The sequence below is a fragment of the Cebus imitator genome, unplaced genomic scaffold, assembly GCF_001604975.1.
Source record: "Cebus imitator isolate Cc_AM_T3 unplaced genomic scaffold, Cebus_imitator-1.0 Scaffold0, whole genome shotgun sequence".
Classification (NCBI taxonomy): domain Eukaryota; kingdom Metazoa; phylum Chordata; class Mammalia; order Primates; family Cebidae; genus Cebus; species Cebus imitator.
The window spans coordinates 19,584,152-19,607,157 of record NW_016107315.1 but is presented as its reverse complement, the minus strand read 5'-3'; the positions used below and the strand labels follow the sequence as shown (position 1 = coordinate 19,607,157).

At 46.6% G+C, this 23,006-nt stretch overlaps 1 protein-coding gene across 7 annotated transcripts in view; it reads left to right on the top strand.

Moving 5' to 3' along the window:
* PKNOX2 (PBX/knotted 1 homeobox 2) overlaps positions 1-23,006 on the top strand; it is a 267,999-nt gene that overhangs the window by 216,899 nt on the left and 28,094 nt on the right. For all 7 annotated transcript variants that reach the window (XM_017523819.1, XM_037736405.1, XM_017523828.2 and 4 more), the window contains 2 exons: positions 1,593-1,764; positions 14,065-14,253. In XM_017523819.1, coding sequence (XP_017379308.1) covers positions 1,593-1,764; positions 14,065-14,253 — 361 coding nt within the window. The remainder of the gene's footprint in view (positions 1-1,592; positions 1,765-14,064; positions 14,254-23,006) is intronic.

Here is a 23,006-nt window from a genome sequence, read left to right as displayed (position 1 = left end):
TGTCAAAAAAAAAAAAAAAAAAGGACTTGCTGTTTCAGTATGGTAGCCACTAGCCACATGTAACCTCTTAAATTTAAAGTAACTAAAACTAAGTAAAATTAAAAGTTCAGTGTCCTAGTTACAGTAGCCATATTTCAAGTGTCCATTGGCTTCATGGGGCTAGTGGCTGCCATACCAGGCAGTGGAGATTGCAGAACATTCCCACCACTGCAGAAAGTTCTGCTGCACAGCACTGTCTAGACCCTCCTTCTCTTGGGCAAAAACATGGAGGCCAGGTCCAGGTCCAACACGCATTCCCCCTCCTTGCCCAGCAAATGGGACTATCTCAAAAAGAAAAAAAAAGGCCAATACTGCATAGTCCCAGGATTCTGGGGAGACAGGCCTGAGAGGGATGTGCAGAGGCATTTTTGGAATGGCAGTGGAAGGGAATGGGACTCTCTGGAGTCCAGTATCAACAACTCATGCACTCGCATGCGCACATGCTGCAGAAATAAAGGTGCTGTGCACTTATACATGCAGATACCCATACATACATATAACATATATATTTCCCAAATACTTTTTGATATCCACATACATCTGACTAGACTTTGGACATATGGTGATAAATAAGGTGAGCTAGATTCCCGCCCTCATGTAGCTCACAGTCTAGTGAGGAAGGCATATGATTAAAAAAAACAACTCAGGGACTATCACTGTAGGTTTGGTGGTGGGGGTGGGGATTGGGAGTCAGAAAAGCTTTCAACAGTTTCTGATCTCAAAGCTAAGATTCATAGAGCCATTTAGAAAACACTTTGGCTCACATAGAGATGTCATAGGACCCTCTGCCCCGACCACCACATATACCCTCTTCACTTATTGATTCCTTCAATCACCAAATATTTATTAAGTGCTTGCTATGAGTGTGCATGCCAAGGTCTTAGGGATATCAGGATCACTAAGTCAGGTAGAGTCTTGGAGGAAAACAGTGAACAAATAATCACTGCATCATTGTGTGATGACCTAACACACTGGGATATCTGACCTAAACTGAGTCTACCAAGACTCAGGACAGGTGGAGACATCTGCCCACCACATGTGGATGAGTCTTCAGGCTCACGTGTGTCTCCTGCATGCACGTGCAAGCACAAAAGTATTTGTGCACATCTGCCACCCTTAGCTGGCTCCAGAAAGCCAGGAATGGATCTATGACCTACCGCTAATGTTCACGTCTAGGACTTCTCTAGACACCCCTCACAATTCCTTCCTGGGTTGACTCTCAGCCAGAAATGGACACCTACTTCTTGGAAGGGTTATAACCCATCAACCCTCCCCAAATATCCATGTAGTTTATCTGACCAAAGAGAAAAGGTAGGTGCTCAGTGGGTAGGGACAGGAGCCTCTTGAGCCCAAAAACTGGAAGAGCAGACCCTCCTTGCCAAGGCACAAAGTGCTGCCATCTAGACTGACCATGGGGACTGTGGATGTTATCAAGAAGTGGGACCTTGGGAGAAGAGATGGGAATGTGGGCAGGGGAGCCTGGTGGCTTCTGAGCACAGGCAGCAGCACGGTGTCTGTGTGTGCCCATGTGTGAGCTCTTGATGTCCCCGCAGGCACCCTCTTTTCCCGCTCCTGACGCTGCTGTTTGAGAAATGCGAACAGGCCACCCAAGGCTCTGAGTGCATCACCTCCGCCAGCTTTGATGTGGACATCGAGAACTTTGTCCACCAGCAGGAACAGGAGCACAAACCCTTCTTCAGCGATGACCCAGAACTGGACAATCTGGTAAAGAACCTCCACCCTCTACCTTGGCTAGAGTCTTCATACCCTCTGATACCCTTCAAAATGCCCTAGAAATGATCCTTTCATTAATTCACCAACAAAAGGTTTTGGGTACCCACCATGGGGCATGCACTAGATGCACCATTCTTGCAGCCAAGAACCATTTTTAAGTTCCTTAAACCAAGAATTCCATGCACAGGTTTTGCAGCCAAAGTTCTGCCCATCTATGCCCAGGTGGCACTAGCATCTTAGCACCCAACTTTTTGCAGTGCAGACAGGAGGAAAGGAGGGTTGTAGTAGCCAGAATATCTGGGGTAGCTGTTCTGAGTCCCGGAGTCCTGGCATATTAGCAAATCTGTCTTGGGCTGTCCAGAGAGGAGCTAATAGTTGGCATGCTACTCTATGGAGGATAAAGGTAACTGATGTTGAAGCACATTAATCAAGAGAAAGGTCTGACATCGATGTGCTGAGGAGACCCATGGAGGACCCGTTCATTCTGGGGACAGGGTAGATCAGGCTACCAAACCTAATTTGTCAGCTAGATCTTAACTGCAGTTTTATAAAAATACATATCGCTAGGCCACACCACCAGGAAATCATGATTCAGTGAGTTTTGTGGAGCCATCGAATCTACATTTTAAAAAGTTTCCAAAACGTTGCAATCATCATTAGGTTTGGTAACCAATGGGTCAGATGACATCTGAATTCTCATCTAGTCCTGAGAATTCTGCGGAAAGAGCAGTAGAGAGGTTGTTCTGGGTTTGTCCATTACTCTAACTAGTCATCTTGGCATTGTTAACCACAATTCTTTATTTTTTGTGGGTGGATTACCCAGATTATGCACGGTGAATTTGGAAACTCTGGAAAACTCTCCCCCACCGATTGATTAATGATAGTGCTACCTGTTGCATCCAGCGTTTAACTACTCTTGCATCCAGAGTTTAACCTACTCCCAAAAGGGAAACAGAATTAGAAAAGCAAGGCAAATGTGGTTCCAAAAAGGAAGAAAAAGAACACACACACAGACACAGACACAGACAGACACACGTACACACAGACACACACACACACACACACACACACACACACACACACACTCTGCATCTGCAGAACAGATGCAACTGGCTTTGGTATTCTGTGCTGTGAATCATCCACACCACTGCTTCTCTCAAGAGCTGAATATGTGATTCTATGGAGTCCAGAAAAGCTGCCGGGAGAGCCCACACTGGCCTGAAGCTTTGTGAAGTGTCGTGGTGATGGGTGGAGTGTTTGAAGAGCGGAGGAGGCCCTGCCAGAGGATAAGTACTCACTCGCTGTCGGGAGGGTCAGTGAAGGCCTCTGAGAGCCCCAAAGCCACCTTTTCTCATCCTGGGGCATCCCTTTCTTTGGCTGGGATTGGCAGCCCCCTTCCCAGGAGGCAGGCCACTGTCTCTTGGGTCCCCTGGGAAAGCTGCCCCATGCAGGTGCCCCATTGCAGGCTGGTCTTACCCTGCCCTGTGCTCTGGCTGATCAGAACCACAGACTGCAGTTGGGGAGCAGATCCTCACAATCTAGACCCATGGCAACCAGGGGACCAGGACATGCCACAGGCATTTCTGTAGGAGCTGGGATGGACCTGGAGGGGCAAGGCCCACTCCCCTCATTTGGCACAAAACAAATTAGGCACAAAGGCCTAAATTGTTAAGGAAATTTCTAAAAGTAGACTGGGTAGCTAACGTAAAATAACAACCTTCTTAAGAGGGAGGAATCCTGGGGAAACAAATTTCCCATGCCCTGCCCACCACCCCTGCCAGGTGAGCTCTGGAAGACCCACCAAGGGCAGACTCCCATTCTAACACAGCCTGGAAGCTGCCCAAGTGGCCACCTCCATGCTCTCTCCTGTGATGTAGCCTACCCAGGCAGGGCTCTACTCACTCAAAGAATCATGTTTAGAATTAATCCAACAGAACTTGGTTGAGTGTCTGCCATGACCCAGGGATGTGGATGTTGTGGAAGCTGTCTTGGTGGCCCCATACTACCGGTATTCCCCAGTCTTCCATCTCAGGCACTGGGCTGGGAGTGTCCAGCCAGTGGAGCAATGCTTGGACATTCCATCTATTTGGGAGCACCTGATTTACCTAGTTGAGTTAGCCATGGTCAATGACTGGTTGATTGACTGATTGATTATGTAAATGGGGAGATTTGAAAGAGCGTGTACAGACAAGAGCCCTATTCAAACCTCTGCTATCTGTGTGATTTGGATGACTTAATTCCTTTGAGTTTCCTCATCTGTAGATCTAACACACCTATCTCGTGTAATGGTAATACAAAATTAATGAGATGGCTCCTGGAAATGGCCTTTAAAAATACCTGGCATCTGGAAGGTTAATATCAAATGCAGGGCCCCTCCGAGAAGGTGCTCCAGTTCCTCAACCTCATATCCTGGCCATCAAAGAGAACATGCAGCTGGGACCCTGAAACTTTATGTGGGGAGTCAAGCAGTGGCCCTTGCCACCCCCACCCCTGGTACTGTGTCAGGAAGGGGGAGATAAAGAGGCCAACCGCAGGAGCCATCATTAGAACGAGAATCATGTAGCCAGTACAGCCGAGATGCACATAATTAGAAATTAGAAAAAGGTCAGATCGCGTCATTATCGGCTCAATCAGCTACCGAGTGCCACAGCCAGTTAATTTGGCATCTGTATTTTTTACAACCCCGCACACGTAGCCCAACGGACTGTAACTCTTTATCCGGACAGATATACTGCGCAGCCGAGCAGGGACATAAAATGAGAGACCCCAAGCAAATGAGCTGAGATAATTGAGAGATTTATTTTTTATATATATGTGTGTCAGGGCGGCTTTCCTTTGCCCTTGAATATTGACTTTCATAGGGATTGTTAGGAGGGCACTTGGGTCCCCAAAACCTTTGCCCCCTGGAAGTTCCTCTCTCCGCCAGGGCCCTTAAGCCCCATTCTGGCCCTGATTTCTCCCAGGCCCTGAAGCCTGTGGTCTCCAGCTCCACCAAGTCCCACCTTTGTACTCAGAGCCTCCCCATCCCCAGCTGGCCACCCACCTATACCCCAAGCAAGTTGCCCTGTACCACCCTCTCATGAGACCCACAGTCACCCAGAGCTGCCCCAAAGATCAGAGAGGTTCCCAGATTGTAGATTTCAGCAGGAATCTCCCTCCCTTCATTAGCCACCTGCTCCCACAGCACCCCTACCAGAGAAGAAACAGAATCATGAATCATGAGAGGGAAAAACCCTAGGGAGGGCCAAGCACAGTGGCTCATGCCTATAATCCCAACATTTTGGGAGGCCAAGGAGGGCAGATCACATGACGCTAGGAGTTGGAGACCAGCCTGGCCAATATGACGAAACCTCGTCACTACTAAAGATTAAAAAATTAGCCAGGCAAGGTGGTGCATGTCTGTGGTCCCAGCTACTCGGGAGGCTGAGACAGAAGAATCACTCAAGTCCAGGAGGCAGAGGTTGCAGTGAGCCAATATCATGCCATTTCACTCCATCCTGGGCAAAAAAGTGAGACACCGTCTCAAAAAAAAAAAAAAAAAAAAACCCTAGGGAGAAGTACATCCTACCTCCACCCCCTCTTTTATAGCCTAGGATGTAAGTTCGTAGAAGGAAGTGACTTGCTGGGACCAGAACCCAGGTCAACTGACTCCTGATCTTCCAGTCTGCCCACAATATCACACCACCTCTCCTCCTTCATTTACAAATAAAAAGTCCCCCCCCATGTCTCTTTCCCTGCACCCACACTGTACCTCCCCATTTCCAGGGACAAGTGTGGCTTTCTACCCTCATGGTGGCCAAGCTGCAATGCCCTGGCTGGCTCCCCTGGGAAAGGCCAGCTCCATCCGTCACTCCCTCCACTCCAATTCCCACAACCACAGGGGCACACCAGGCTGATTCCTTAGCTGGGCTCACAGATCCCCTCCTTGGGCCCAGCAGCCTCTGACTGGCAGTTGGTAAAGTTTGTAAAATTTGCAAGTTCCCCAAAACCCTTTGAAAGGTAAAAGGTTTTGTTTTATAAAATCTGATTTACGGGCCCCCAGTGCAGGGCCAAGGTTTTATATATTATGCAAGATTTCAAACCGTGGCTGTAAAACGTACGGTTTGAGTTTCATGCATGGAATTTTTTTATGTGTAAATTTTTTAACATTTATGGGGCACGTTTTAATGAGACTCTGGTGTGGCTCAAGGGACAGATTACTGCTGCCTGACCGCAAAGCCAGCTCTAAAATGAGGCCCCCCAAGCCCCTGGGCCCACTCTGAAGAGGCAGGGCCAGAGCCCGGAGACTGTGGGTAAGGAGGCACATGAAGGAATCAGGCCAGAGCTCTGGGCCCAGAGGCCTCAGGCCAGTGGCATTCAGAGACTTATCCACTTTGGCCTTCAGTCCAGGCTGTCTCTGCCTGGGAGGGAGCAGAAAATCCCACAGACACCAAGAAAGGGAAAGGAAATAGGAACCATCAATGACAGTAATAATGAACATTTATAGAGCACTTATCAGATACCGTTCCAACTATTTTACATATATTATCTTATTTAATCCTCTTTCTGGACCCACAAAGCACATGTTACTATTATCCCCATTTGAAGAGGGGGCAATTGAGACAAGAGGTGCAGTCACCATCACACAGCTGGTCCATGACCCAGGCAGGAATCAAATACAGTGCAGGACTCTCGCTCCAGCGGCCACACCCAAAACGGCTCTGTAGCTGATCTCTTCTTCCGTCTTTCTCTTGGCCAGGTCTTGTTTTTCATTCACTTCTAGCCACATCTCATTTAACCCACAGTGCAACTCTGAGGAGTCACTGTCATTATCTTATTTTACAGGTGAGGAAACTAAAGTTTAGAAGAAACTAAAGTTTACGTAAATTGTTTAAGGTCTTATCATAGATGGAAGACCCTAGACACCCAAGACCTAAAGCCTTGAGCATCTTCTTTACTATGTATTTCTCACAAGAGCCCTGTGAAGTAGTTGTTATTATCCCCATTGGACAGAGGAAGAAATCAAGGACTAGGAACCCTACAGCCAATAAATTACATAGCTGGGATTTGAACCAACTGGATCTAATTCCTGAAGCCCACCCTCCTTCCTCTGTACCACTGCTTCCCCAAATTCTGAGGCCATCAGGAGAGTGCCAGGTTATTGACTCAAAAATGACTTAACACGTCTTGCATGATGGTTCCCATAAAATATTTGTTTTATCCCCCAATCATCAGGCAGTTCTCCAGTTGCTGGTATTCACCTTTTTTTCCATGTCCCATTTTTTGTTCTAGTGACCCCACACTTCCAACTGGTCAGGCCAAGCTGGCCTGGTCTGGAAAATTCCTGATTAGATTTGAGCTTTGGCAGCCACAGTGACCCACAGGAAATATCATAACAGGTTAAGGAATGTGTGTTTATAAATTCCTTCTTCTGTCCGTGAGGGAGAACAGTTCCAGCTTCCCAATTTGCAGAAAGGAAGGAGAGGGTGAAAGGAATTTGCCTGCAAAACAAAGATGCCTGCCTAATTCCTGCATGGAGTTGAATGGGTTCCGTGATCTCTGAGCCTCCATTTCCTTATCTCTAGGAGAGAGATAATATTGCTGGTGTCCCTGTGGTGATGAGACTCAAATGAGATAATGGAGAGAAAGCATTTTGTAAATTTTAAAGTGCTGTGTATACAAATGTTTTGAAAGGCAAGAAATTATTATTATCAAGTGGAGAGGCCACGATCTTACAAGAGAGGCAACCACTGAGAGAGGCGTTTGGTGATGGAGGGAGGACCACACTGGTGTAAAGAACTGACATTTCTTGAATGGCTACTATATGCCCAATGCATTTGCATACATGATCTGATTCAGTTTTCACAACAACTCTAAAGTGTAGGTATTACTGTCATCCTAAATTTTGCAGATAAAGTTTAAACTACTTGTTCAAAATACCCAAGCAGAAAATAATCAATGTGGGACATCAGACCATGCGGCTTTATAGAAAATAAGAAGCCTGATTTTTGTGAACTTTCCTGTGACTGTGAGACTTGTGTAGAGTGGTGGGAAACTAAAATGTGAGATTGCATCTTGTTTTGCTTTTTTGATAGGGACTTCTTAGAAAAAGAGGGCTGGGTCATTATTTTGAAAGAGAAGGTAGGGAAAGAAACTGAAAGATGGAGCAATACCTGGGGAAAGGGGAAAGGATTTAAGGATGCATTCACTACATTTGGTGGTGATGTTAAATTAAGTCGTACTGTTTTTGTTCTAGAAGATTTGGAATAAATTTTTATGTGACCCTGATCATTTAGAAAATAGTTTAATAAATCAGAATTTTCTAACTTAGAGGCAAAAATCCAAAATTGTAAACATAGGATAGAGAATGATTTACTAAACACAAACATGGGGGAAGAAGAGACCGTGGGAGTTACTATTTTTTCACAAGCTGAACATAGAATAGCAGTAGAAAAGCCAGTGAGATTTCAGACATTATTAGAAGAGATTATTTTTACAACTTGCAGGCATTTGGTTTACTGTGGTTTATAAAGCACGTTTACATTATAATCTCCTTTAACCCCTAGCAAATCATGTGAGGTAGAGATGAACATTATCCCCATTTTACATGTAAGGATACTGAGGCTCAGAGAAATCATAGAATTTGCCCAATGGAACCCAATTAGCAGACAGCAGGCCCGGACTCAAATCCAGGCTGCCTGACAACGAACCACAGTGTTCCTGCTCTGCCAGGCAGCCTCCCCGACATTGGTGCTGTTGCTTATCTTTCTAATATTGAATAGGTCCTACATATTCATTGCCTCAGAATACCATTACGATTTACTCTACCTTCTTAAATCTTTAAACCAATTCCATTAGCCCATAAAAAAGTAATCCTTCAACTGCTCTTTATTACACCAAAGGATAGGTCCACTTTTGGCCACTGAGCACCAGACCTGGTGCAAATATATGCAAATATAAAATATGCATATATTTTATTTGAGCAAAGCTCTTTTGGGCATATTTTACTTTTGTTTTACTTACCTGTATTTTCTGATTTTACAAAGTAAGTATAAATTGGTTATATATTTAAAATAAATGAATAGATATGTGCACTTTTCGGTGCGTACGTATGCATGAATATATATGTATGTGTATGAGAAAGAAGGAAAAAAGACAAGGAAGGAAGGGAGGGAGAAAATAAGGAAGGGAGAAAGGGAAAGAGAGGAAAGGTTTAAGGAATTATGATTGTTTTTGTCTAAAGAAGAGAAAGTTAGTTGAACAACTTATTCAAGTCAGACGCCTGGTCCAATATATGGCATATAGTAAGACTCAATACTTTTTGAATGAATAAAATTAAATTAAAAGAAGTTATGCTGATAGAGATCCTAGATATTTCTTGATGTTCTTGGTACCTACAGAAGGCACTTTACATTAAGGCAGGAGAGATTTTGATTGACTGTAAGGAAAAGCTTCTTAATCAGCAGACTGAGAGAATATGGAGATGGTCCCAGGCAATAAGGTCATCTCCCAGTGACAGGAAGAGGCTAGAGATGATGCAGCCTGTGTCCTGGTGAGTTTAGACTGTGCAGCCACCTAGAGGCTGGCCCAGATCATCATATGGGGTTTGTTCTAACACCACCAAGTGTGAATTGAGGGCAGAAGTCCTGGTAATGTTCAGAGAGTCAGAAAACATAAGGGACCTGACAGTCCAGCCCTCTCCACGTGCACATGGAGAAGCAGGCACCTGTGTTGGTGAGGTGTTCAGACCCTGGGGGGCTGCGCCAGGAGTGAGAGATGGGAGATCAGAGCAGCTAAGAAAAGGCACATTACCAGGAATGGTTCTGGAAATCCTAAACATTGATGTCTCAAAAGCTGTTTGGTTTTCCTAGAATCGCGTGCTTGCTGTCACTGAGCCACTTTCTCCCAAACCATGCACTCTTTACACTGCCATTTCCTCTACCTACATAATCCTGAGAATCTCTACTAAAAGACAAGGCACACAGGTGGGGGTGGGGCAACCTGGCTTCATATCACTTACCAGTTGTATGACTCAAAGCAAGGAAATGTAATATTTTTGGATTTTATTTTCTTCAAATGCAAAATGTGAGCAATAATGGTACCTACTCAATGAGATGGTTGTGTGAAATAAATGAGGCCTGGAATGGGCTTAACACAGTGCCTGAGACATAGTATGAATGAGCAACATTTGGGTATTATTATCAATCCAGCAACACATATCTGTTAAGTACTTTATCCTGTGCTCAGTACACTGAGAGACATAGACCAAGACGTTCATGGCCAAAGTCAAGTAGAATATTAGACAAGAATAAATCTTTATTAAGCACCTAACTCCACTTTGGGGTCCAAATGATCCATTCTAAAGCCACCATTCTCCTCTTTGCTTAGGATGGCTCTGTCTTCCTCAGTCTCTGCCCCATGGAGGTGGCACTTCTTAGGAGGAGACCCTGTGACTGAGCCCTGCATGCAGACACACAATTGCTGCTTTCTGTCTTTGAGTGACACTTGGTCTAATTTAGCACTCCAAAAACCCTTAATTAGTTGAGCACAATCCCTGCTCATCAGACAAGCCACAGATCCAGGCCAGGGAATGTGGGCTCCCCACTTGAAATGCCAGTAAGGCACAGAGAAGGGTGTAACGCTGGCTTCAAGCCACACTGCTCTACACACACCTCACAGTCACAATTCTCTAGGAGAGATTTCCTTCCTTGTTTCCATCCCTTTTTATAATGTTCAAACTCTCCTCTGGGCATCAAGGTGCTAGCCAAAAGCTAGGAGGGTGGGATTAAATAGAGCTCCCATATATTGCTTGTGTCAACATAAATGGATCTGTAAAAGCAATAAGCAGCAACCCTCAGCATTTTTTCCTTTTAATTTTGATATATTTGTAGATTCACAAGCAGTTATAAGAACTAATACAGAGAGATCCTGATTCACATCTTGTATAAGTATATCACAATGTCACAGCCAGGTACAATACACCAACTGTATTCAGATTTCACCAGTTTTACATGCACTGCGTGTGTGTGTGTGTGTGTGTGTGTGTGTGTGTGTGTGTATACATGTATTTAGTTCTGTGCAATTTTATCATGTACCTAGATCCACATAAACATTGCTATAGTCAAGTTACAGAACAGTCCCTCCCTCCCTCCTCCACTCCACTCATCAACTACTAATCTGTCTTCAATCTCTATAATTTTATCATTTCAAATAAGTTATGTAAATGACATCACATAGTATATAATCCTTTGAGACTAGCTTTTGTCTCTCATTTAAATTCCCTTGCAATCTATCCACATTGTTGGGGGGGGGGTATCAATAGTTCATTCTTTTTTATTGCTGAGTTATATTCCATGATATGGATGAATTACATTTTCTTTATCCATATACCCATTGAAGTTGAGTTGTTTCCAATTTTGACTATTAGAGGTAAAGCTGCTTTGAACATTTGTATACAGGTTTTTGTAAAAACATATGTTTTTATTTCTCTGGGATAAATGCCCAAGAGTACAATTGCTGGGTCATATGGTACACACATATTTAGTTGTGTAAGAAGCTGTCATACTGTTTCCCAGAGTGGCTGTACCATTTTACACTCTCACCAGCAATGTCTGAGTGATCTAGTCTCCAGTTCCTCATCAGCATTTGGTGTTGTCATATTTATTTCTTTTATTTTAACCATACCAATAGGTATGTAGTGATATCTCATTGTGGTTTTAATTTGCATTTCCCTAGTGACTAATAACATTGCCTATCTTTTCATGTGCTTATTTGCCATCTGTACATCCTCTTCAGTGAAATGCATAATCATGTCTTATGACCATGTTTTAATTGGGTTGCTTTTTATTTTACTGTTTGATTTTGAGAGTTCTTTATATATCCTAGACACAAGTCCTTTGTCAGATATGTGGTTTGCAAATATTCTCCTCTAGTTTGTGGTCTTTTCATTTTCTTCACAGGGTCTTTTGAAGAGTTAAACATTTTTAATTTTGACAAAGTCCAGTTCCTCATTTTTTTTTTACTGGATCATCTTTTTTTTTTTTTTTTTTTTTGTGATGGAATTTCGCTCTGGCACCCAAGCTGGAGTGCAGTGGCTTGATCTCAACTCAAGGCAACCTCCACCTCCCGGGTTCAAGCGATTTTCCTGCCTCAGCCTCCCCAGTAGCTGGGACTTCAGGTGCGCACAACCATCACTGCCTAATTTGTATTTTTAGTAAAGATGGGTTTCGCCATATTGGTCAGGCTGGACTTGAACTCCTGAACTCAAGTGATATGCCTGACTCAGCCTCTGAAAGTGCTGGGATTACAGGCGTGAGCCACCGCAACCAGACTGGATCATGCTTTTTTTTTTTTTTTTTTTTTTTTTTTTTGTTTTTTTTTTTTTTTTTTTTTTTTTTTTTTTTTTTTGAGACAGAGTTTCACTCTTGTTACCCAAGCTGGAGTGCAATGGCGCGATCTCGGCTCACTGCAATCACCGCCTCCTGGGTTCAGGCAATTCTCCTGCCTCAACCTCCTGAGTAGCTGGGATTACAGGCACGCGCCACCATATCCAGCTAATGTTTTGTATTTTTAGTAGAGACGGGGTTTCACCATGTTGACCAGGATGGTCTCGATCTCTTGACCTCGTGATCCACCCGCCTCGGCCTCCCAAAGTGCTGGGATTACAGGCTTGAGCCACCGCGCTCGGCTGGATCATGCTTTTAGTGTCAACTCTAAGATCTCTTTGCCTCGCCCTAGATCCTGAAGATTTTTTCCTGTTTTGTTTTTTTTTTTAAGAGGTTTATAGTTTATGTCTTACATTTATGTCTTTGATCCATTTTGAGTTAATCTTATCTAAGGTATGAGGTTTAAATCAAGATTCAATTTTTTTTTTGCATATGGATGTCTAATTGTTCCAGTACCATTTGAACAACCCCCTGTTGAAAAGCAATTTGGCAATATTTATCATAATCCACAAGACGTTCATAGCTTTTTCTTCCTGTCACTTCTGGGAATTCATCCTAAAGAAATAATGCAGAAACAAAAAAAAAAGCTATAAGCATAGAAAATATTCACTGTAACTTTTTTATAAAATTAAAAAATTGGAAGTACTCTAAATACCTAACAATAGGGTATTGGTTAAGTATGGCACACACATGAAATAATATTCAACATTTAAAAATATATTTACTCAATAACTTTCACCCATTCAGCAAATATTTACTCAATATCCATATGTGTTGGTGCTGAAGATAACATGGTGAGCAAATTAGACATCATCCCTGACTTCTCCAAGCTCATAGTCTAGAAGAGAGGACAGAGAAAACAATTCTGGCACTTAGAAAAATAGATTTGCTAAACTAAGGGGAAAACCAGAAAGCAAAATTGCATGCACAGTTATTGAAACTATGTTAAAATGTATGCATGTGGGAAAAAGTTATCATTCTTTAGGGTGATTTGATCAAAGACAGGTTTTTTTTTTCACCCTGTTTTCCATACCTTCCATAGTATTTTCTTTTTATGGTAATAACAGCAGTAAAGAGCAAAGCTTCAATTGCAAAATAGCTTCTTGCCATGAAAAGGTTAGGAATGTCCATTTGAAGAGACAGCAGGCTCCCATACAGCAATCCAAAGGGCATGGAAAAGGCCACAACAGACAGTGAGGTAGCCTGGTGCCCAGCTAAGTCACGCTGGATTATTCAGTCCATCAGCAAGTATCCACAGAGCGTCCACAAGGTAACCAGTATCCCATGAGGCACTCAGAATGCTTGTTTAAGAATAGACAGTCCCTGAGCTCTAGGGGCACTTATAAGAAACTCTGATCTCCGTCTTCCTCGTGCTTGCCTGGTCCTTCACACCTCACAACATGCTACCATGTATACGCCCTCATGCAACACCCGTAACAAACCTGTAAAGTTGTCGGAAAAATACAATCATCCCCATTTGTTAGACACTAAGGTACAGAGAGCTTAAGCAACTTGCCCAAGGTCATACAGATAGTAAATGACAGGCCTGGGGCTTGGACCTGGCCTTCCATTGCTAAGGCCAATACTGTTCTCAGAATACCACAACTGCCTCAAGAACAGCTGCGATAGCTGAGGGCTCAGAGCAAGAGAATAACCAGCAGAGAGCCGCCATCACTAGGACTGAAGTCATGGGGATGAGAAGGCACTGCCTACCACTTCTGGGTCTTTTGGCCAAGATCAAGTGTAGGAAGCATGAGCTAGGGCAGGGGGTAGGCTCCCCTCCCCAGGAGTGGTTGGGGCTGCAGGTCCAGGCAGTGAGAGGAATGGGTTGCAAACTCCTGGGCTCACCTCTCCTCCCTCTCCGCAGATGGTGAAGGCAATCCAGGTTCTGAGAATCCACCTGCTGGAGCTGGAGAAAGTCAATGAACTCTGCAAGGACTTTTGTAACCGTTACATCACCTGCCTCAAAACCAAGATGCACAGTGATAACCTGCTCAGGAATGACCTAGGGGGGCCCTACTCCCCCAACCAGCCCTCCATCAACCTTCACTCGCAGGTAACACACAAAGCTGGGTCCCATCTCTTAAGCCAGGCTCCTAAGCTCAGCTCTGGAGCCAGGTGTGGAAGAAGGTCCCCTGGTGACCTTCATTGGGTTAAACTCACTGGGTTCCTTTGCCATGAGGGCCCTCCTCTGATCCACCCCTCTTCATATCCATCAGGCCACCCAATCCCTTTTCTACACAGAATGCCCTGCCAGGGGATTGATATTCCCTCGAAAATGACCTGATCAGAGAGGGACACTGTCCAAAGTCATTCCTCTCTTCCTGGCCCAAGATATCCCCCAAAATGAGGACCAGAGCTAAGGAGATGGAATGCTCTCCTGAAGGATGAGCTGGGACTGGACTCAGACATCCCAGCCTCACAGGCTTCTCTAGAGGGCTGCGGCTTGCCGAGCCATCTGCATTTCTGGGAAAGGGCATTTGGGGAAAGCAGTTATTCTCTGAATCCTGCCCACCTAATTGGTGAAGCCAGCATCCCGTGGGCCTACTGCTCCCTAACTATTCTCCAGGCACTCATGCTGCCCTGTCACCTCTGTCCTCCTAAGGTTCAGGGCCATGTTCAATGTCATCTCAAACCACCCCATTCCCAGGTTCCCCTGCCGCCTCCATCCTGGGACCTGGAAAATACAGAAATGCTGACTACACGCTTTGGGCAAGAATGGGCTTTCCCCTCCAGGGTAGTGTATTTTCCCCAAACCTACAAACCGAGAAAGCTGCTGGCAATACCTCCCCACCCAACTTACAGACATACGTGTAAGCCACAGGCTTGAGGCTCTGTTCCCTTTCCACTGAGCTCCTGAGTCCTGGAAGATACCTGGAGCATCCCCAAGGAGGCCTCCGTAGCCTCTTCTCATTAAACAATTAGGCATGAGGATGCAGGTAAACTTTCTAGGAGTGAGTTCTGAGAGGTGCTGGAAGGAGTACCTAAGAAAGACTATGCCATTTTCCTCCCTAGACCCTGAAGGAACCACCCATGTACTCTGTCTCCTCAGATTGGTGGAGTCAGGGGTGGGGACACCCTGACTTCTAGGAGGCCAGCCTCGATTTGCACATTTTGACAACAAGCACAAAAGATATACTCGGAGTCACATCCAAACCACCCAGTGGGCTCTTTGTGAGACTTGGTAGTGCGTACTGCCCAGGACATAGGGCATGAAGTTTACTTCCTCTTCCTCTTGCTTAAAATCACCAAGTCACTTTATTACAGATCTAAAAACACCCGCCCAGGCTTCTGTCTGCTAATATTCTCTTGAAATAGACTCATTCCTTCAGAGTCTTATTGTACTTTCCCTTATGATCAAAATTAGCAAGAAACTTGCATAAAAGAGGACAATAATTGCTCAACGAGCATCTCGTTTGTAATTTATTAGTTTCTATTATTGTGGGTTACCATGGTGACGCTGCGCAGTCCCGGTGATGGGAGAGATGCAAGATAGGAGCTGAGGAGGCTGTGAGGCCTCGCCAAATGGAGATGCACATTTTTATCAGTAATTTTCATGAAAATAATAAGTGAGGAGTTAATGAGATGGAAAGCCATCCTGTGGCTATTGTGAATTTTTTTTAAGTGTTGATCTAATTAGAATGCATCGGTCAGGAAAAGTAATGAGGATTTAGTGCCTCACAGAGATGTGAGGATCATATCAGAAAATTAGCACAAGTCTTTGGAAATAATCAGGTCCTTGGAGAGGCACTGGATTTCCCCTCCTGGGCCCTCCAACTCCACCTCGAGCTCTGGAGCTGGGGGTGCACCAGGGTAGTGGGGGAAGAAAGGAGGGGCAGAGGGCTTAGCAGCCACCTCTGTCCCCGCAGGGTTGAGGGTCTGAGGCTGACAAGTCAGGCTGCAGAAACAGGGTCACTGGAGAAGTGGGGTTTGCAAAGAAGGATAACGTGGGCTGTGGATGGTTCAGATTTCAGAGATGCTGCCACCTGCAAAAATCAGTCCCCCTGGGAAATCCCAGCACTCAGCCTTCCAAGCTTTGAGGAAAGGGGGAAGAACTTTGATTCCTATTGCTGGAAGCATCAGATCTCTGCCTGGAAGTGAAGCTGGCCCAGGGGTAGCCACTGCAGAAAGGCCATTGATCAGCTGGGAAAGAGGAATCAGACAATTGGGCGGTGAGGGGTGGGGAAGGGATGCAGGCAAGACACTAAGAAAGAGAAGAGACATTTCGTGAGGTATTTCTACTTGATATTACTCAAACTTGCCCATGTGTTTTCTCTGACTGCCACTGCCTACTTTGTTCTGGCTTCAGGGGTAAATACGGTAATTACACACAGGCTATGGCAGGAGCTTCCTAACCTGCTCTCCCATCTTCTCTGGCCATCCCTCAGCCCACCTGCACACCCACGCATCTCTTAAGCTTCTGCTGCTGGATTCATCTTTCTAAGTTTGCTTGCATCATTCGCCTGCTCAGAAACCCTGCTTGCCATGCCTCTGGGAGTGGGAGACAGGGCTTCCACATCTGTTCATCTGACATCCAGGGCCCTCCTAGGTCTGGCTTCAGCCTTCCTGGCTAGGCCAATCTGACTGCTCGAGGTGCTGTAACCATCCTTCCATGCCTGGTTGTTCGGGTGACACCTTCCCGACCTCATCTCTCTGCAGGACCAAACCCAGCTTCTTCCCCAAGGGCAGTAACAAGGCTGCTCACTCAGGAGGCCTCCCTGATGCCCCATCAAGAATGGACGCTTCCTGTACTCCACTGACTGCTGGAGCCTGCTGAGCCATCGATATGGCAAAAGTCACTGTGACTTTATATTCTAGATGCTTGTGTTCATCTCATTTTCCTATCCTAGATAACACTTTTTAAGTAGAAACAGTATTTTATATGTTTGAAATCACAAAATCACTTTGCCTTTTATTATTTATTTATTTATTTATTTATTTATTGAGACAGAGTCTTGTTCTGTCGCCCAGGCTAGAATGCAGTGGCGCGATCTCAGCTCACCACAACCTCCACCTCCCAGGTTCAAATGATGCTCCTGCCTCAGCCCCCTGAGTAACGAGGATTATAGGTGCATGTGCCACCATGCCGAGCTAATTTTTGTATTTTTAGTACAGACAGGGTTTCACCACATTGGTCAGGCTGGAAAACCACCTTATTATAGACCGAAAACAACCATTCCTGGTTTCTGCCTACTGATAGTCTCTTGAAATAGACTTGTTCCTTCAGAGTCCTATTGTACTCTCCCTGTGACCCCAGCAGTGACTACCACAAGGTCTTGTGCATGATGGATGGCCGGGAAGCATTTATTGATAGAAGTTATGGAATGAGAGAGAGAAAGTGGGGGGTAAGGGGAAGCCAAAGGAGGAAAGGGAAATAGGAAGAAAAATAAAGAGAAAGAAAGCCAAATATGCAGGGTCAACATTCAGGAGGGAGGCAGAGACAGGCTGAAGAATTGGAAGAAAAGAACAACAGAAACAGGGAGACACACAAGTGCAGGAGAAGAGAGATGATACTGAGAATGATGGGCAGAAGGAAAGACGGAGAGAGGAACGAGGAATGACGGCAAGAGTGAAAGCAAGTGAAAGGACAGTGGATGTGGCTCAGTGCACAGTCCAAGGTACGAGGAGGGAAAGTCAGTAGGACGTGCTGTGTGCTGCTCCTATTGTATTACTCAGACTTGTCCCTGCATTTTCTCTGACGGCCCCTGCCTGCTTTGCTGAGTCTTCGGGGGTAAATATGGTAATTACACATAGGCTATGGCAGGTGCTTACTAACCTGTCCTCCTGCCTTCTCTGGCCATCCCTCAGCCCACCTGCGCACTTACACATCTCTTAAGCCTTCCCAGGACAGGCTCCTGTCACTGTCACGCTAAGGTAGGATTGGGGGCTTGCATGGGCTCTCCTAAGAAGGAGAGGAGGCCCAGGGCTGCTAATAATCGGGGACCAAAGACTTTCAGTGCAGGAGACAGGTCTTGGGTTCAAGATACAGGAGCGTCTATGGAGAGGAGAGAGAAAAGGAGTGTGTGTGTGTGTGTGTGTGTGTGTGTGTGTGTGTGTATGCGTGCGTGCGCATGCACGCACACACAGGGGCACATGCATTCGTCATGGTTCACCCTTAATCCCCCCCAGCCTGAAATAGCCTCACTGAGCACCAGTCTGGCCTGGGGAGGGGTGTCTCCCCTCTGGAACATGATCCTCTGGATCAACATTCCAGCCGCCTGCCAGCTTTGTTGTAAACTGCTGGCTCATGGTTTTCCTTGTGTGCTAATCATCCAGTGTTGTGTTGCAAAGTGGGAGACATTTTTGTTTTCAGCTTGGTACCCTCCACTCCCAGATGCTATGCCGTGTCCTCCATCTAGCTCTATGGGTTTTCTGCTTGTCCTTCTATTTCTCTGTTAGGTGGAGTGGAGGTGGGAAGTAAGGCAGACTGCTCTACCAAGCAGGGGACTAAAGCAACTTGCGAAGACCTGGGCCACAGCTAGATTTCCCCCTCCCTAGGAACCCATTGGGTGCTGCAGGCACCTACTCCTCAGAGCCCAGGCTTCTTACAGGAGCTGCATCCTCTGTAAGGAGACTGCTTCTAGACTCCAACTCTGGGTTCTCCTGTCCTTCCTAGAGGGCACAAACAGAACCATTCCACGAGAGAAAACTTAACTCCCGCCTCACTCAAGTATCAGTTTGACCTGAAATTCATCCTTCTTTCTCTATGGAGATTTAAGCCTAAGCTCTATTCCAGGCAAATTGGATTGAATCATGGTTCTCATTCAATTGCCAAGCATTTGGGGGGCACTCACTCTATGCACTGTGCTAGGGCCTGTGAGAACAGACCCAAGCCATTGTCCAAGAGGAACTTCCAGACTCAGTGAGAGAGAACCATGAGTCACAATGAGGATCTGGATAAATCATGTCAGCCGTGAAATACTCAGTCTCAATAGTATAGAGGAAAGGAGCAGCCAAAGAGATGGGGAAAGCAGCTGCAGGCAGGAATTCTGGGTTGGGCGATCCTCACATGTGGCTTGAGGTTGCCCCAGTCTCCACTCAGCATCCTTCATCCTCAGAGAGGGGCCAGGCCCTGGACCCAGCCCTCACACCTTCATGGCCAGTTTGTTCCTGCTCACAGTAGGATAAACAAACCTCAGTACAGAATGGAGAGGCTAACAGGAGGGTTTTGCCTATTGTGATTGGAGAAGTTGCAGATTCATTGGCTGGAAGGACTTCCTGGGGGAGGTGGTATTTCAGATAGGCTTGGGGAGAGCTGGTAGCCTATTAGGCAGCCTTTATAAAGGTGAGTGTTGGCCAGGCACGGTGGCTCACGCTTGTAATCCCAGCATTTTGGGAGGCCGAGGTGGGCGGATCACGAGGTCAAGAGATTGAGACCATCCTGGCCAACATGGTGAAACCCCATCTCTACTAAAAATACAAAAAAATTAGCTGTGCATGGTGGTGTGCGCCTGTAGTCCCAGCTACTCGGCAGGCTGAGGAAGAGAATTGCTTGAACCCAGGAGGTGGAGGTTGCAGTGAGCTGAGGTCACGCCACTGCACTCCAGCCTGGCGCCTGGTGACAGAGTGAGACTCTGTCTCAAAAAAAAAAAAAGTGAGTGTTTCCAATGTAACAAGAAGTCTAGAAGAAGGCGAGGAACAGAGAGAGCCAATCAGAATACCTAGAGAGGAGATGGGTTGGAGGGGGAATCATTCATTCACGCATCCTGCACCCATTCAGGCACCTCTGGAGCCTGCTGAGTTATGGGGATATAAAAACAGATGCGACACAGTCCCAGATCTCCAAGTGTAATGATGGAGTACTTTGAAGCCAAATGCGTGGGAGTTCTGTTTTGAGGCTGGTAGTGGTGGCCAACTGCTAAAGATTTTAAAGGTAGTGGAGAATATAGGTGATGGGGTCAGGTCTGCAGGCATGCTGGAGACAAATCAATTGAGTAGCCACAACTTGTACTGGTCCAAGAAGAACTGTCTGAGGGCGGGGAAACAGTGAACATTTACTAAGCTCCTCTGTCTCAAACATGGCGTGTACTAGGTGCTCTCCACAGCTTATCTAATTTACTCTTCACCACAGGCTTCAAGGTACACGTTATTTTCTCCATTTTACATCCAAGGAAAGAGAAGCTGAGAGAAGTGAAGACTCTAGCTCAAGGTGACACACCTACCAAGTGGTGGAGTCTGGGATGGGCTACTCCAGAGCCCATCTTCTTGCTACATGGGGATATGTTTTTGTGACACATAGGGAAAAGAATCAGCCGTCCTGGGACTTGGTGGGGAGGGATGGCCCTTTGGTCAGGGTTTTAGGGACTACAAAGGAAGAAGCCAATTGCTAGGAAGCAAGAATTTGGATTTTCTAGGAGACTGGCAGGAGGGAAAAGAGAGGTACGAAGTTAAGGCCATTCTGAGGTGCTGGCCCAGCAGCCAGATACGACTTTGCAACTCTGCGCCTCCCCAGCAGAATAGGAAGGGGGCTAACCTACCTCCTTCCACCTACCTAGGAAGGGTGGCACTTGTCTATTGACCTCTAAGGAATTTTGAACTTTCCAGATTGGCAGGGGGCTGAGGGGGCGGGGGACTGTCACCCCAGCCAGGGCCCTAGAGGTTCTGCCCAGTGCCTAAGCATCCTGAGGACAGGACCCGGGAGTTTGAAGACTGGATGGGGTGGGGCACGGGAGCAATCTGCCCTGGAAAGATCACTACTTAGATGGACTGGGGGCGTCCCTAGACTGAAGTAGCAAAAAGTGGAGCCACACGGCCTGTCACAGGCATTAAAGCTGTCTCTTCTGCCGGTTCCTCACCCCTGGCCCTGCAGCCATAGAGCTGGGAGACAGGAGGGCGGCCCTTCCCACCAGGCTAGTGAAACCTGAGCGCTTCTCCCGTCTGAGAAGGAATGTTCCTTAAGAGCAGCAGCTGCTGCTTGTCCCCACAGGCCAGAGCTGCCTTTCCCTGGAGACTAAAGCTCCCAACAGGAGTGGAACAAGAACAGGATTAAGTGGCTTGTTTACATGTGCTTGGCTTCCCTGAGTTTGGGAATCTGGCTTTTCTTGGTCTAAGACAGGGCCCTGATTCTGCCAGAACAGAGAGATGCTGCCAGGAAGGGGTGTTTGGGGACAGGGACAACCTCTCCACCTTCGTAAGGCACATTTGTGCACGCATGCGGGTGCACACACATTCACACACACACACCCCACATCCCCCCCCACACACACACATAGGAATACATCCCCAGCCCTAGGCCAAAGCCCAGTGAGACCACACATGTATCTAGCATCTACCATGCACTTAACACTGTGCGAAGCAGTTTCGGGAAATTCAAAGAAAGACCCCTCTTTCCCTCAAAAAGCCTGCAACCAAGCCAGGGAAAGATGATGCCTGCATAAGAAGAACCATTCTGTTGTGTCCGGTATGTAAGGCAGATGGGAGGCTCTGAAGAGTCCAGAGGACGGGCTGTGGCCATGCCCTGGGGAGGTCAGGACAAGCTTTCCAGCATAAGGGAGACACTCAGAACCAACCCCTGCACCACCCAGCCCAGCCAGGGGAGCTGCCAGCGCCGGCCTCGTGGGAGGCTTTGGTGAGTGTGGTCTGAGCCGGTGGATCAGCAGAGACCCCTAGTGGCCAGGGGTGGGAATGGCAGGTGGTGGGGGCTGGCTCCACACCCCCAACGCCGCCACACACTCATCCTCACCCACCCTCCCACACAATCCCCAGGAAATGGCATTGGCTCTTTTACAATCCTCAGCTGGAAGGATCTTTGCCAGGCCGTCCAGTTCATTCCCCTGTTTCACAGGCATCCAAGTAAGACAAAAATTCTATTTCAAAACAGCTTAAACAGAAATTTTTCTGTCATTTATTTCCTTCACTCCTTCATGTCTTGGTCCTGTTATGGTTTCTTCCAGGAATTCCTTGAGTGGAAATGAAGCCTTCCTTGAGTATCCCAGGGCAGCCCAAGCCCTTTCCCTATTAGCAATGAAGCACAGTGGCTCACAGGGCAGACAGCTCTTCCAGGGCTGATGTCAGACCACTGTCCATTCATGTGTGCCCCTGCACCCCCCACTTCAAAAAGTCATTCCGCAGTCTCTCACCATTTCTTAGTCAGGCCTTCCTTGGGAGCAAGCCATCTTTCTGCTGTTCCAAATGCAATTTGGAGTCAAACTCGCCCGGTGACCACTAAGGTCTGTGTAGAATGAGTGGTGGCCACAGTTCCAGGGTGTTGCAGCTGGCCCACAGGATGGCTCAGGAGGCACCAGTTCTCTGCCATTCCGAACCCAACGCCCTGACTTGCTCTGCCCCTCCTCAGAGGCTCTCTGCTTCTGAGTCTCAATCAACAGTACCTAAGGAACAGGAATGGGGCTGCTTCCGGGGGTGCCTATGGAGCCCGGTGTGTTGGTTTTCATCTGATTCCCAGGCTTCAGGCAGTTCTCAGAGGCTTGGGGACACCACAATGTGTTCCTAGTGGAACAAAATAAACAGTTCTTGGGCTGGATAACCAGCTCTCATCCCCAGGTTCCTGGATGATTCCAGCAGGGATGTGAGGCCTGGGTGCTGAAAAACATCATTAGAATGGCATCAAACACTCTTCTCACCTCCATCTGGGCGCTAAGGAGCCTAGAGGGGACAACTCTGTTTGCGTCTAGACACAGCGGCATCTACCTGGGTTTGGAGCCTGATAAGCCCAGAGGGGAAGCTGTCAAAAAGCTAATAATACTGTGTGCTTAGCCAACATGTGCTCCCCATGGGGCTTCCACTGCTGCTCTGGAAGCTCCTTCCTGAGAAATGACAGTCAAAGCCCCCCTTGTCTCCAGTAAAAAAAAA